Source organism: Myotis brandtii, unplaced genomic scaffold, assembly GCF_000412655.1.
Source record: "Myotis brandtii unplaced genomic scaffold, ASM41265v1 scaffold157, whole genome shotgun sequence".
Taxonomy (NCBI): Eukaryota; Metazoa; Chordata; class Mammalia; order Chiroptera; family Vespertilionidae; genus Myotis; species Myotis brandtii.
This window is the reverse complement of record NW_005355708.1, coordinates 3,710,172-3,724,844: the sequence shown is the minus strand read 5'-3', so window position 1 is coordinate 3,724,844 and position 14,673 is coordinate 3,710,172. Positions and strand designations below refer to the sequence as shown.

Sequence of the window (14,673 nt, the reverse complement as noted above, 5' to 3'; positions counted from 1 at the left end):
CGAAGCGCATCAGGCCGCCGCCCGGGCCCCCGAAGGACGAGGCGGCCGAGGACTGGCGATAGCTGTAGGAAGTCATAGCGAGAGAGGACTGGCAGCGACTCTGGTCGGAGGAGCTGAGGTCCGAGGGAGGAGTGACCAGGCTCTCACCTGGAGCTTTTTATGCTCGAGGGGAGGGGAGGGGGGGACCGGGCGGGATATCTGAGGCCGAGGAATTTGCTGGCTCCTGAGTGCACACACGGGCACGCTCCCCATTGGCCAGCTCCTGGCGGCTCTGCCTCCAACACTCCCTCCTCCCAGGGGCCAGAGGCTCCAGCCCCGAGGGAGCCGCCCCGCCCAGCCCACTGGGCCCCCAGACCAGGCTCTCCCTCTGGCGCCCGCTTGTTCCCATCTGCACCCCCCTCGCAACTTGCTTAGACACCCCTTTCCAGTGCACACTCTGACCCCCCTTCATCAGATCACCCCAGGAATTAGGTCCCTGGGAGAGTGTATGCTGCTCCCTTCCTCCCCCAGGGATCACTCACTCAGAGTCCCCCCTCAAGAATCCGGAACTGAGCCCCTTCCTTGTGATCACAATTAACCCCCAAAGTACATGTTCCACATTCCTGCACCCGCTCGGAATGACAGCCTCTGGGAGCCCACCTCTTGGGGACCACCCACACCTTGACTCCCCCTTGCAGGCGCCCCCATGAGAGTGCTGGGAGGGGCACGCTTGCCTGCCTGCCTGCCTCCTGAGACAAAGCTGCCCCACCCTGCTGTGTCCATACCCAGCCAGGAAGTGACAATGGGCTCCTGGGAACAGCTGCTGGGAGCAGCTCTGCAGCTGGACGGTGAAGGGCACCTTCACACCTGGGGCTGGCCCCTCACTCCGGGACTCACCCCAGCCCACCCCACCCCACCCCCCACCAGGACAACCTCCTACCCTCCAACCCCCATGAACGATCCATGATGGGAATCTGAGCCCCAGGGAGGCAAGTAACTTGCCCATGAGACTTTTAGCAACTGCCACCCAGAAGAAAAAAAATAGGATGGAATCCCTCTCTCCATGTGAGCATCTGCAGGCGGGGTCAGAGGCGGAATCCTTGCACCTCACAATCTCATCCTAGTGGGTGGGTGGGTGGTAGATGAGAGGGCCCTGCAAGGATGCCCACAAAGTGACGTTTTGCTAATAGAGGAAGGAGCCCCTCCTCTCCACTCACAGCCCTAACCCAACTCTACATCCAGCCCAACCATTCCATCACCTTTCTCATCACTATGGAGGGCCAGGCCCCCTGCCAGACACTGCCGGGCACTGCCAGCACCTCAGCCATTTACTGTCCCCAGGGGCCTCACCCTCCACAGAACTGTCCCCATGGTTCCTTCTGTCCTTCTGTCAGAGCAGTCCCCCAGGCTCAGGACAGAGGCCTATGACCTATTGACAGAGTGTTAGAGAATTGGGCCAGTCACGCCCTATCGCTACGCCTCAGTTTCCCCCATGAAATATCAGCCCTCTAATCTGCACATTATCATCTGGGTCACCTGTGGCTAAATGAAGACTTGTCCCCAGACACTGAGACCATGTCCCCAATAAACTGTCTTCTGTCCAACATACCCAGGAACAGGGACAGGTTACCCCACACGCACACACCTATCACCCTACCCTGCCCCCAGGAGCAAACCTAGCCACTAGGAAGACCAGCCTCAGGCTGTTTAAACTAGTGAAGCAGGCCTGCAAGTGGGTAGGTCCCCAATGGGGAAAAGGCGAACAGAGTCATGAAAGCAGGGTGTGGCCGGACCTTCACAAAGGTTGTAGCCTGTAGCCACCGGGACTGGTCTGACATGAGTCACTCTCTTTATTTGGCCTTGAGGAAGAGGCCTGCTCCTGGTGGGGGAAGAGGAGATGGGCCAGATAGTTGCTATGTACACTAAGCCCCAGCCAGAATGTCTGTTTTTCCGGCCTGATAGGGGCGTCTGGAAAGGAACTTTGTATTAGGAAACAGACTAGAACCAGTGGTTCCCCCCGAAAGATTAAGGGATTGTGAGTCCCCTAAACTTCAGAGGAGCTTAGAGTCCCAGTTCCCCACCCCAAGACCATAACCATCAGAACAGCTGGCTGTAGTATAGTACCTTTTACCAAGGCTTTTCAAATCCCATTGGGTCCTCACAGCAGCCCAGTGGGAAGGGTATCCTTATCCCCATTTTACAGATGAGGAAACAGAGGCTCCGAGGGGGGCAGTGACTTGCCAGAAGTCCACAGCCAGGGTGTCAGATGGGGGTGGGGGGGGGGGGGGGGGGGGGATTTGGGATATTTAATCCCCTAACAAAAGAGTTCCTGCTCCTGGCTCTCTTGGTTCCCCTGCATTTACCCCCGTGGCCCACAGCCATGTGGACCCCACACACAATGGACAATGGACTGCAACCAGCCAATGTTGAACTGGACCCGATGCAACAAGGAATGGAAACGCTGGGCATTGCTTTGCTTCTGGCTCTCCTGAACCCCCAGCTGCACTCCTACAACTGGACTAAGGGACATGGGACTTTGGAAACCCAGGGATGTAATTCCACGCAAATAAAAAAAAATCACTCATTCTCCAGACAACTCTTTCTTTTGAGATATCGTCAGAACTCCACACCCAGGACTCAGTGGGGAAAAGAATGCCCAAGTTCCCCGGTAACAAAACTGCCATTTTCCAGAGCATTTCGGGACTTTGGAAACCCAGGGATGTAATTCCACGCAAATTTAAAAAAATCACTCGTTCTCCAGTGCGAGTCCCAGACAACTCTTTTTTTTGAGATACTGTCAGAACTCCACACCCAGGACTCAGTGGGAAAAAGACTACCCCAAGGTCCCCGGTAATAAAACTGCCATTTTCCAAAGCATTTCCTCAACCCATTGAGATTTTGCTTCCCAGCGATTGTTGTCAGTTTGGCTCAAATAAAACTCATAAAAAAATTTTTACAGGTTTGGCCCTAGTCGGTTTGGCTCAGTGGATAGAGCGTTGGCCTGTGGTCCTGGTTGGGGCTTGTGTAGGAGGCAACCAATCAATGTGTTTCTCTCTGTCTTTCCCTCTCTCTTCTACTCTCTCTAAAAATCAATGGAAAAATGTCCTCCGGTGAGGGTTAACAATCAAACAAAAAAAAAATTCTTACAGGTTTAGATGGCCCAGAGCAACCAATGTGTTTCTCTCACATGGATGTTTCTCTCTGTCTTTCCCTCTCCTTCCATTCTCCCTAAAAATCAATGGGAAAAGATCCTCGGGTGAGGATTAACAACAACAACAAACAAACAAAAAATTCTTACAGGTTTGGATGGTTCTTATGTTGACAGAGCAAATGGAGAGAGCACTCACTTCTGCCCAGGAGCACTGAGAGGTGTTTTATAGAGGGCAGGACACTTGACTAAGAGACTGAAAGATAAATAAGTGTGTGGGGGGCAGAGGAGGGCCTGGATGAGTGAGTAGATTGCTGATTTCAGTTTGGGGGAACATCCAGTGACTCAGTTTGGGGGCATGTGGGGAGGCGAGGGGCCAAGGAAGAGGTGGAGGCAGGGGGTAGAGGGGTTGGGGGCTGTACTTCAGCCAAGGAGTTGTTGGACTTGATGCTGAAGACAATGGAAAGTCATGTCAATCATTTGTATTTCAGAAATTGCCAGAGTTCCAAGTGGAGAATGGGTTGGTGGGAGGGAGGGAGGCATGGCCAGGGGGAGGGAGGCCAGTTAAGGGTCTGCTGAGATAGGCCATGTTAGAGGGAGAGGGCCTGAACTCCTCCCAGTAATGCGGATGGAGAGTGGAGGACAGAGACCAGAGATGTTGGCCACGCTATGGGCAGCTCCAGGCCTTGGCCAGGCCAGGTGGGTGATATCAGGATGACCCAGGGCCAGCATCCCAGGTCTGTCGCCACTCCTCTCCGTCACTTCCCGCAAGTGGAAACCCAGGAAAGGTGAGGCAGGGCGGCTGGGTCAGGATGGCCCATGGCGTTCCCCAGAGGAGGAAAAACTAGCCTGACTGGAACCTGGGCCAGTGGTGGGTGAGGGGAGAAAGCTCTGAGTCCTAGGGACCAGCCCCTTGTCCAGGCCCGTGGGGAAGGGAGAGGGTCAGCTACCCCCAAGTGTCACATTCAACACACACGCGGGAAGACCAGGACTGCCCACCCGTCCAGGGACTGAGTGTTTACTGGATCAGGCTCAGGGGGAGGGGCCTGGCGGGCTACTTGGTGGGGGAGAGAGAGCTCTTTCTGCCTCTGCCCAGACCCTGGGCTATTTGGGCCGCATTTGGAGCCCTGTGCCAAGCCTCAGCTCATGCCAGCTGGGCATGGGGAGGGCCAGACCCAGGACAGAGAGGAAGAAAAATGTCCTGGTGCCTGCCCTGATTTCCGGGTTCTCTGCTCCCTTTTCAGCCAGCTAACTTCCCTCCCACCAGGATCCTCCAGGGAAACAGCCCCCCTCAGGAACAAAGACTCTAGGACTTGGCACTTTTTCTGTTTTAAAACTCATCTTTCTGATCCATGAATCCCCAGTGAGCTCTACAGAGCACTTCCTGACCTCACTCTAGCGAGGTTCCTATCCGGGACCTGACATTGTCTTTTTTAGGATCATGTGTGGCTCTAGGGCCCCAGCTCTCTCAGCAGTTTCACTGAACACCTACTATGCACCGAAGGCTGGCACATGGCCATGAGGCGACATCCCTGCCCTCCAGGAGGGACCAGGCCCTTCCTCAGGCCTAGAGCAACCTCCTTCCTCACCCGTCTCCTCCCTCTATGGATGCCAGTAACTCCAGTTCCTCTTTGGGCACCACCTTCTCCGGGAGGTCCACTCAGGCTGGGTCCATTTCACCCCAATATATACACAGGTCCCTGGGTCACCCCATCACATGCCACAGCTCTGTCTCCCCCGCTAGACGTGGAGCTTCAGCGCTGCATGTAGCCCCAGGGCCGATCCTGAGCTAGTAAATGTTTACTGATTATTCCTGGGAAAGAGGAAGAAACGGAAGAAGCCCTTTTTTAAAAAAAATTTTTTATATTTTATTGATTTTTTACAGAGAGGAAGGGAGATGGAGAGGGATAGTCAGAAACATTGATGAGTGAGAAACATGGATCAGCTGCCTCCTGCACACTCCCTACTGGGGATGTGCCCGCAATCAAAGTACATGCCGTTGGCCGGAATCGAACCTGGGACCTTTCAGTCCACAGACAGACGCTCTGTCCACTGAGTCAAACCGGTTAGGGCAAGAAGCCCTTTTATCATTCAACCAATAATGATGAATTGCTCTCTATGTACCAGGCACCTTCTATTATCAAACAGAAAGAGTTCGTCCACCCAGCACTAATAGAATCAAACACTAAATACTGAGAATTGCAGCTGAGAAATATTATTATGAATGACACCACCCAGGAGAACAGGAAACTATTGCTCAAAACCCCAAACTCACCCGGCTGGTGTGGCTCAGTGGTTGAGTGTCGACCCATGAACCAGGAGGTTGCGGTTAGATTCCCAGTCAGGGCACATGCCCAGGTTGCGGGTTCCATCCCCAGTAGGGGGCATGCAGGAGGCAGCTGATCAATGATTCTCTCATCATTGATGTTTCTCTCTCCCTCTCCCTTCTTCTCTCTGAAATAAATAAAAATATATTTTAAAATAAATAAATAAAAATCTTTTGTTTTCCAGATATAAGGGAGATTGTTTTTCTTAGAGTGATTAGGTAAATTATCCCGTTCTAAGCAGCATTGAGACAGTTTTATTTTCTCCCTCCTGAATGTGGAAATGAATATTATTGTTTTCATGACACTGTTTGTTTGCATAAATTCAATAAGAACCTGTTCTTTTATAATAGGACACAACTGATAACTGGTTTCATTAACCAAGACTTTGACTGGAATGTCATGCTTGACAGAGATGCGTAGACTCAGACGACACCAGAAACTTTAAAGAATTAAGATTAACTTTGGAAGCCAATAAAAACCTCTTGGAAAAACAGCCCGCTACCTAGCTTGCATGGTTCACAGCAGTCTTTCCAGGTGAGTAGCAGAGGTTGCTTTCCTGGGAGATGGCAAAGAAAAGGCCTCAAAACATTTGGAGGACATGGAACCTGGGAATCTACCCAAATCTATAGGTGTCACAGGCCAAGATCGGTGGCCACTATGTGCTTGGCTTCTTAGCCTTGAGAGGCCAAAGTTCAATCTGGAGATTCTGTTTGAAATTCCAGAAAAGCAGATTTAAAAAGAGCCTATATGATCAATTGTGGGTTTCTTTTTCTTGTTGTGCTTATGCAAATAATCAGGCCAAATTTATTGAAACTAGACTTAGGCAATAAATTAGTCTTACTTTGTCTATCTTTGATAAAATGGAGGATGATTTTAGGGAGAGAAATTGTGTTTCAATATAATTCACAGTTGTGGATGTTAGATTCTAGTTCAGCCGACTGTCATTAAAGTTTTAATTTTTCACCTATAAAGTGGATCCTGAATCTTTCTAGTTTTCTTAAATATGTAGCTACCACCCTCTGAACGAATGTGTTTTTTTCCTCCCAGTCTTAGACTTGGAATTAGTGAGAGCTAAAACTGTTTGGGGTTTTTCTGAGAAGACATGACGTCAACTTCAGAGACATCACCACAACAGCTCATGCTTCAACCATCTCAGTGACTAACTCCGCGAAGCCGCACAGACAATCTACCTGCGAACCCGTGAGATCATCAGCGACATTCCAGCTGCGGAGCAGGACAAGCTATCCAACTGTCGCTGCTGCCTTCGTTCCAGGAAAAGAAGCTCTGAGCCAGGTGTTTAGAAAGCTTCTCCACTGAGTCTGACAGGCTCAGAAACTGGTTTTCGGGTGATTGATCTGTGTGTGTTTCTTTCTTTTGTTTGAATAGACACGCCCCCTATTCAATACCTCCTTGCTTGCTGACAGGACACAGACCACAGACCTCACTTTGGAGACCAACTGCATCACCGCCTCCTGAATTCACACTTGACAATTGAACTGAACTGACTTATTCTAAGGACTGAGTTATGGGATCGATGAAATATGGAGCCACCTACCAATTTAGCTCCTGAAAGGGGAAACTCGTTTAAAGTTTCAAAGGCGGAACTGAAGGGACCGAAAGTGTTGCCACCCTGAAGCGGCATTTTGGGGATATTGATGTTCAGCTGTTTGTTAAGAAACAAAAGACTGACCCTTCCGTTTTCCTACCTGAGATACAGACATAGGTGGGAGGAAAGTATTAATTTATTTTTTTAGCCCCCACATAGCCCAGGAGTCATTCCACCTTAGGGCTCAGGAGCTGAAATGTAACTTAGGTCAAGATGTTTTCTTTAGCCTGCCAGAGGTCCCGACCTTGCGACCATTCGTTAGATCCCAGCTCCTGTCTTCTGCTGCCTCCAAGGTTGCTGATGAGAGAGAGAGAGAGAGAGAGAGAGAGAGAGAGAGGGAAAGCGCTTTCTAGAAGTATGATTTTAAAGCTAAATTGAATCAAAAAGTCAGAAGGACCCTTGGTTTCACGTCTAGACTTTGAGCTTCTAGAACAAAGTGGTCAAAACGTCCTGCTCTCCGAAGCCTCCATCCCTGGTCGGGGAGACATGATGGAGCTCTGGTAGCGTAAGTAGCTAGACATTAAGAACGGAAGGGAGCCCAATATTCTAGGCAGCGGAAGCGGACAGTAAGCCAGCTTCATTAGGAAGCTGCAGCCTCACACACTCCCCAGGGACCGCTGCCTCCTCCGCCTGTCCCGGGATTACCGAGGGAAGGAAAAACACAGGGGAAAGTCCTCCGCTAGGTGCATGCCCTGTAGAGGCTGAGAGGCCCAGGTGGCAGTCCCTCCACTTTAGGGCATGTGCAGCAGGAATTAAGAGAGTGACAAGGGGCAGAGCCTAGCCTGGGGGAAAGATGAATTGGATAAAGCACACAGAACCCTGGAAGATCTAGGAAATTGATTGATTAAGGGGAGGACCCATCAGAAGCTCAGGAAAGCCCTGCCGGTGTGGTTTGGTGGTTGTAGGTCGGCCTATGAACCAGGAGGTCACGGTTCGACCAGATGCGATTGGTCTGGGCACACGCCTGAGTTTCAGGCTCCATCCCCAGTGTGGGGCGTGCAGGAGGCAGCCGATCAATGATTCTCTCTCACCATTGATGTTTTTCTTTCTCTCCCTTCCCCTCTGAAATCAATACAAATATTTTTTTTAAAAGAAGAAGAAGAAGAAGAAGAAGAAGAAGAAGAAGAAGAAGAAGTCGTCCAGGAAAAGTTGGGAGATTGGGAAATTGATTGGTTAGTTTGCAAGGGCGCCTGGTCTTCCCTGAGCCCGAGATAACATTATCCAAGCTTAACAAAGTGCTCTCTCACCAGCTGGGTAACACTTGCACTTTCTCTCTCCTGGTAACAGCCTTGTGCATTGTGCGCCAGGCAGCCGCTGGGGGCCCAGGGAGAGCCTAAGTACAGCAACACAGCGCCAACCAGAGCGCAGCCGGGCACAGACTGTGCTAGCCGGATGGGGACAGGCATGGACTAAGGCTTAGTCACTAAGCCAACGCCACAAATCGCTGGCATTGGCCCTACTCTGGGCCTGGTGAAGACAAAGCTGGGCTTCTCCATAGCGGGACAGACAGATGAGACATCGGAAACCTAGGGGCAGCCTCCTCTTTCTACCCCAATAAATCTTACCACAACACTTCAACCTCCCAGGCGTGGTCCCCGGAAATGCGTTTCCACCAGCAACAATTCAAGGAATGAGGGGTGCGCGGGGAGGAGCAAAGTAGGGAAGGGGTGAAGGGCGATCAGCAGGGAGAGGCCAATGACAGGGGCCCCTGAGGAGGAGGCGTATGGACAGAGAGAGACCTGAATGTCGAGGAACTTTCAGATTCTGGGGGACCAGCGGAGGCAACCCCCCTGAAGAATACCCAGAAGCCCTTGGCTGAGAGGGGTCCTCGGTCGGTCAGTACGAGGGTCTGCAGTCTGGTTAGGGGGCTGGGCTGTGTATCCAGGAGCAGGGGAGCCTCTGGAGCATAGCCTGGGCCCAAGGGCGGCAGCAAGAAATCTGAAAGGAGCTCATAGAAGGTTCAGGCAAGAGATGCGAGAGCAACCCGTGAAAAGGGGCTGATGCAGAGCCCACCGGGTAAGCTGATGGAATCACACAGAGTGGGAGGGAGGGAGAGGAATTGGAGATGACTCCTAGCTTGAGGCCTGAGCCGGCGTTTGCTCTGTGGTCAGGGGGCTGTTCTGGGACACGTTTGTCTTCTCTGATTCGCCTCCAGGAGGACAGCGGTCACCCCCATTTCTGGAAAAGCTTCTTCTTCCCCAGAAAGGCAGCCGGAGGAGTGGGCTGGGGAGGGGACATTCTTGGGAGCAGCTGAAATGCACCGAAAGGCAGCTGCCACTCTGGTGACAGACACGGAGCCCTGGCTGCCTCTGGCCCCTCCCGGCCCCAGCCGGCTGCAAGCTAAACATTCATTAGGCAGAAACTGCAAAGACTCTCATAACCAGGTGGGCTGCCAGAAGCAGGGAACACCAGGAACGCCCAGGTCTGGGGTACGATGGGGGAGTTGCCCTTTGTTCGGAGAAAGAGCTGTGGAGGCCCCACCCTCTGCCAGGGGCCGGGCATGCAAGGGGCCTTTTGATCAATGGACAGTGGATTGGGAGACACCACTGCGCGCCCCCCCCCCACCTCCCCCACACACACACAGAGCACGGTGGGAGGACAAACCCTCACTGGGCACCTCACTGCCTTCCAGGCCGGACCTGTGGAATGCCAGCCCCCATCCTCTCCCTGAGAGCAGCCCCCTCCAGTGGAATGTGCTGGGGTTGGGGTACTTCCTCCCAGGGCCTTGTCTGGGATTAGTGCTGGGCCTGTGGAACCAGAACATCCACCGAAGACATCAGTAAACACGCAGCTAGGGCCTCACACACAGAAACCAAACAAACACCTCAGACAGGGAGCTCTGTGTCTGGGGCTGAGCTGGGGGGGAGGGGGGAGTAGCAGGGGGAGAGGCTTCAGGCAGCCACATGGCCCACCCCTGCCAGGCCCTTTACCTGGTTCTTAGCATCATCCTGACCAGCATCTACTGGAAGTCTGCAAGATGAACTGGACAAAACTCTTACCTCCTACCCCTTCTAGCCCACAGGGTTTCAAGCCTGGCCTGCACAGCCCTCAGCAGAGAGGGGCAGGCTCAGCAGGCCTGCTGCTGACCAGCCACACTCACACACCCACTCACACACCCACACGCCCACTCATACACCCACACACACACACACCCACTCACACACACCCACTCACACACTCACACACTCACACACCCACTCACACACCCACACGCCCACTCATACACCCACACACACACACACCCACTCACACACCCACACACCCACTCACACACCCACACACCCACTCACACACCCACACACCCACTCACACACCCACACACCCACTCACACACCCACACACCCACTCACACACCCACACACCCACTCACACACCCACACACCCACTCACACACCCACACACCCACTCACACACCCACACACCCACTCACACACCCACACACCCACTCACACACCCACACACCCACTCACACACCCACACACCCACTCACACACTCACTCACACACTCACACACTCACACTCACACTCACAGACTCAAACACACACACACACCCTCCTTCACCCAAAGCAGCTCTGCCCTCACTGGCTTCCCATCCTCGGCTCCTGTAAGAGTTTACTTAGCCGGGGGCTTCTCCTCTTCTAAAACTCAGTAACCGGTGCTTGCAGAGCAAGCGCTGAGGTAGGAGCAGGGGCTCAGCCTACGATCACCCAGCTGGGCAGGTGCCCTGGATCCCGGCTGTCTGCCCCCAGGGGAGGATCTGAGCTCAGAAAAGAGAAAGAGGTAAACACCGCAGGCGCCTGGCAAGAGCAGGTGGCAGGCCAGGGTCAGGGGAGGGACCCAACTGAGGGCTGCTGGAGCTCAGGGAAGGAGACCACCCTGAGAGAGGCCTGGGGTGAGCAGGGAGGGCCTCCTGGAGGAGGAGGACTTTGGACAGAGCCCAGGGTGAGCAGCAATAAGGGAGTGAGGACAAGGAGGTGGCAGATGGGTGGAAAGTTCCAGTCACAAAGGATCCTGAGTGTGTTCAAGTGTGCAGCACCCGCGAACTTGTTTAAATCATCAGCTCCCCTGTGCTGTAGATACCATGTAGACAGCAATATCCCCCACGTTACTGACTAGGAAACCGAGCAGAGCTTACTGAAGCCTAAAGTCCAGTAAGTGGCGGAGCAGGGATTTCACCCTCCCCCCTCCCCCGGGAGGCCTGGCCCCGCGCCTCAGGCCTAACCCCTGTGCCAAAGGGGAACCTGGGCAGTAGAGGCTGCAGAGCCGACTGGACTCAGACCAGGAAGGGCCTTTGCAGGTCACGTCGCTGGATTTGAATTTTTCTTTCTGAGTCAGAAGGTGACACATGCAAAGTGTCAGATGAGTCAGAGAGCCAAGAGCTGGGTGCCCTGAAGCTGGGAACACGGGGCTGTTGTCCCAGCTGGGTGTCCCAGCGCCCCCTTCATTCCTTCCCTCTGCCGCCCCCATACTCCTAGCCTTTATCGCTTCAACACCAAACAAGGGTGGCACCTCCCTCTGAGCTGGTCTCCGAGGCTCTGCCCGCTTTGATGGAGTCGCTGCTCACCAGCCTCGGTGGCAGCCTGCTCTCCGCAGCAGCGACTCGCAGTGTGGTCCTCAGACCCTCGGGGACAGCCTCACCTGGAAGTTCATTTAAAACGCTGAGTCCTGGGTTCCTCCCCAGGGCCACCGAATCAAACCCCTGTGGGTGAGACAACGTATTTATACGTCTGCTTCTGGGCTCACTGAAGTTTGGGAACCAGCAGCCCAAGAATGAGATCGTGAAGCGTGAAGGTGTGGGAGAGTCACAAAGCTAAGTCAGCCAGGCCCCGCCGGTGTGGCTCAGTGGTTGAGCGCTGACCTATGAACCAGGAGGTCACAGTTTGATTCCCAGTCAGAACACATGGCCAGGTTACCAGCTCAAACCCCAGTAGAAGGTGTGCAGGAGGCAGCAGATCAATGCTTCTCTCTCATCATTGATGTTTCTATCTCTCCCTCTCCCTTCTCTGAAATCCATAAAAATATATATATTTTTAAAAGATAAATCAGCCCTGACCGGTTTGGCTCAGTGGATAGAGCGTCGGCCTGCAGACTCAGGGGTCCCGGGTTCGATTCCGGCCAAGGGCATGCACCTTTGTTGCGGGCACATCCCCAGTGGGGGGTGTGCAGGAGGCAGCTGATTGACGTTTCTAACTCTCTATCCCTCTCCCTTTCTCTCTGTAAAAAAATCAATAAAATATATATTTAAAAAAAATAGTAACATTTGTTGGGCTGCATCTCATGCCCATGTTAAAAAAAAAAAAAAAGATAAATCAGGCATGAGAAGCCCAGCCACGGGCAGCGTTCGGCTAGCAGGGAAAGGCTCTGCTGGCATTGCCAAAACTTGGGGTGTGAAGTAAGAGACCCCGTTCCAGGCCTGGGGTGCTGCTTTCTCTCTCACTCTGCTCAGCTGCTAAATTCTCAAAACACTCGACGGGTCTGAGATGTCTTCTTTTCGCACGCTAACCAGCTAGCCGGCAGAGGACCCGAGGGGCCCAGGTCAGAGACAGAAGACTTCCTTACCGCAGCACAGCAAGCAGCTGGTGCTTCTTGTTTGCACTGATTCCTCTTGCCCCGCACCCCAGGTACCGCGGGGACAACGCAAAGCTGGACCCCGCTGGGGGCTACATTACGCAACGCTGAGAAACCCCACACTCTGGAAAACCAAATCTTTTCTAATGGGTCTGCAAGCAAACCCGTCTGATGGGTCTCTGCTCCGGGAGGAAAAAAATCCTCGTTATTATACAGAACAGGAGGAAGGAACCTGCCTCTGCCCCTTGGGAGAGGCCGTCTCTCTCCTCCAAGATAACTCACTACGAAAACATCCTTGAAAAGACAGGTCATGGGCAGAAACGCCAGAGGACCTTGGAGATTTATCTCCCAACACAAATGAGAAGATCACATGGATGAAAATTTCTGAGAACAGGAGGGATCATTGCAGAGGAGATAAGATAAGATCCAGATCTAGAGTGGAAAGTGATAAGCAGGAAGCCTTTCGTAACAGAACCTATGGCAACAACAAAGGGGGAAACATTGGCAACTTATATCATGGGCCAAAGGCTGACACCCTTCAGCATATAAAGAGTTTCTACAAGTAACTAAGAGACCAATAACCCGGGAAGAAGGAAAGAGCAAGAATATGAACAAACAGCCCTGGCCGGCGTGGCTCCGTGTTTAGAACATCAGCCTGCACACCCCAGTGTCTCTGGGTCTATTCCCAGTCAAAGGCATGCACCTGGGTGGCAGGTTCGATCCCTGGGCTCCGCCCTGTTGGGCATGTGTGGGAGGCAACCAATTGATGTGTCTCTCTCACATCTCTCCCTCTCTCCCTTCCCTTTCCCATCCCCTGTCTAAAAAAATCAATGGGAAAAATACCCTCGGGTGAGGATTAATAAAAAACAAACAAACAAAAAGAATACGAGCACACAGCTCCCAGAAAAGGACATGCAAATTGCATTTGGACATAGGAAAACACTCAACCTCACTCACAATAGGAGAAATGCAAATTTAGACTATTATGCAATCTCGCTTCGTTCATGTCAGATTGGTAGAGATGGGAAGGGTTGATAACTTATTGTCTGTTGGAAACATAGGGAACTGGACAACCCACACATTCTTGGTAGCAGTGAAATCAGCACACACTCTGTGAACAGTGATTTCCAACATCTATCAAAATTTTAAATCTAATTTTTGACTTATCAACTTCTCTCACAGGTATTTCTCTTTTAGGTGTACTTTTGCACACGTGCAACATGACATGGTGTCCTAGGATGTTTGTTGCAGCTTTATTTATACCAGCAAAAATACTAGAAGCACCTACATATCCATTACATGACACTCTATGCAGCAGAATATAGTGTCACCATCTTAAAAGAATGAGGCAGTGCTATATGGAACAGAAAAAAAATAAGTTCAAGCCCTGGCCGGGTGGCTCAGTTCATTGGAATGTTGTCTCATGCACCGCAAGGTTTTGGGTTCAATTCCCGGTCAGGACACATACCTAGGTTTCGGGTTCAATCCCTGGTCGGGGCACATGTGGGAGGCAACCAATTGATGTTTTTTTCTCACATCAATGTTTCTCTCTCCCTCTCTCTCTCTCTCTAAAAATCAATGGAAACATATCCTCGGTGAAGATTAAAAAAATTTCTTTCAAAATATTTTATTAAATGAAAAAGATTGCAAAGCAATGTATATAGACGGCTACCCTTACATGTGTGCTCCGGGGAAGAGCAGAGACACACTTGTGTTTGCAAACACATAGGCTTTCTTTAGAAAAAGTACACAAGAAAGTGATGGCATGGGGTGCTTCTTGCGAGGGGAGCTGGGAGATTGGAATCAAAGGATGCAGAAAGACTAGCATTTTCTTATCTGTTCTTTAAATTTTTGTACTGTATCAGGCATACATAGCCTTCCAAAAACTATATAAAGTCTTCCAAAACTGTATGTAAAATATATAGTCTTCCAAAAACAAAATATAACATGCATTTGTTAAATGAACAAACAAACAAACTTGGGCATTGTGATCTGCCAAGAAATTTGAATGGGCTGAGACCCCCAAGTCTCAGGATCTCCGTGG

At 51.8% G+C, this 14,673-nt stretch overlaps 1 protein-coding gene across 1 annotated transcript in view; it reads right to left on the bottom strand.

Moving 5' to 3' along the window:
* LOC102250500 (keratin, type I cytoskeletal 19) overlaps positions 1-151 on the bottom strand; it is a 4,904-nt gene extending 4,753 nt beyond the window's left edge. Inside the window, exon 1 of the mRNA XM_005861822.2 lies at positions 7-151. Within this exon, the coding sequence (XP_005861884.2) occupies positions 7-76 (70 nt within the window). The 5' untranslated portion in view covers positions 77-151. The remainder of the gene's footprint in view (positions 1-6) is intronic.
* Positions 152-14,673: the final 14,522 nt, after the last annotated feature.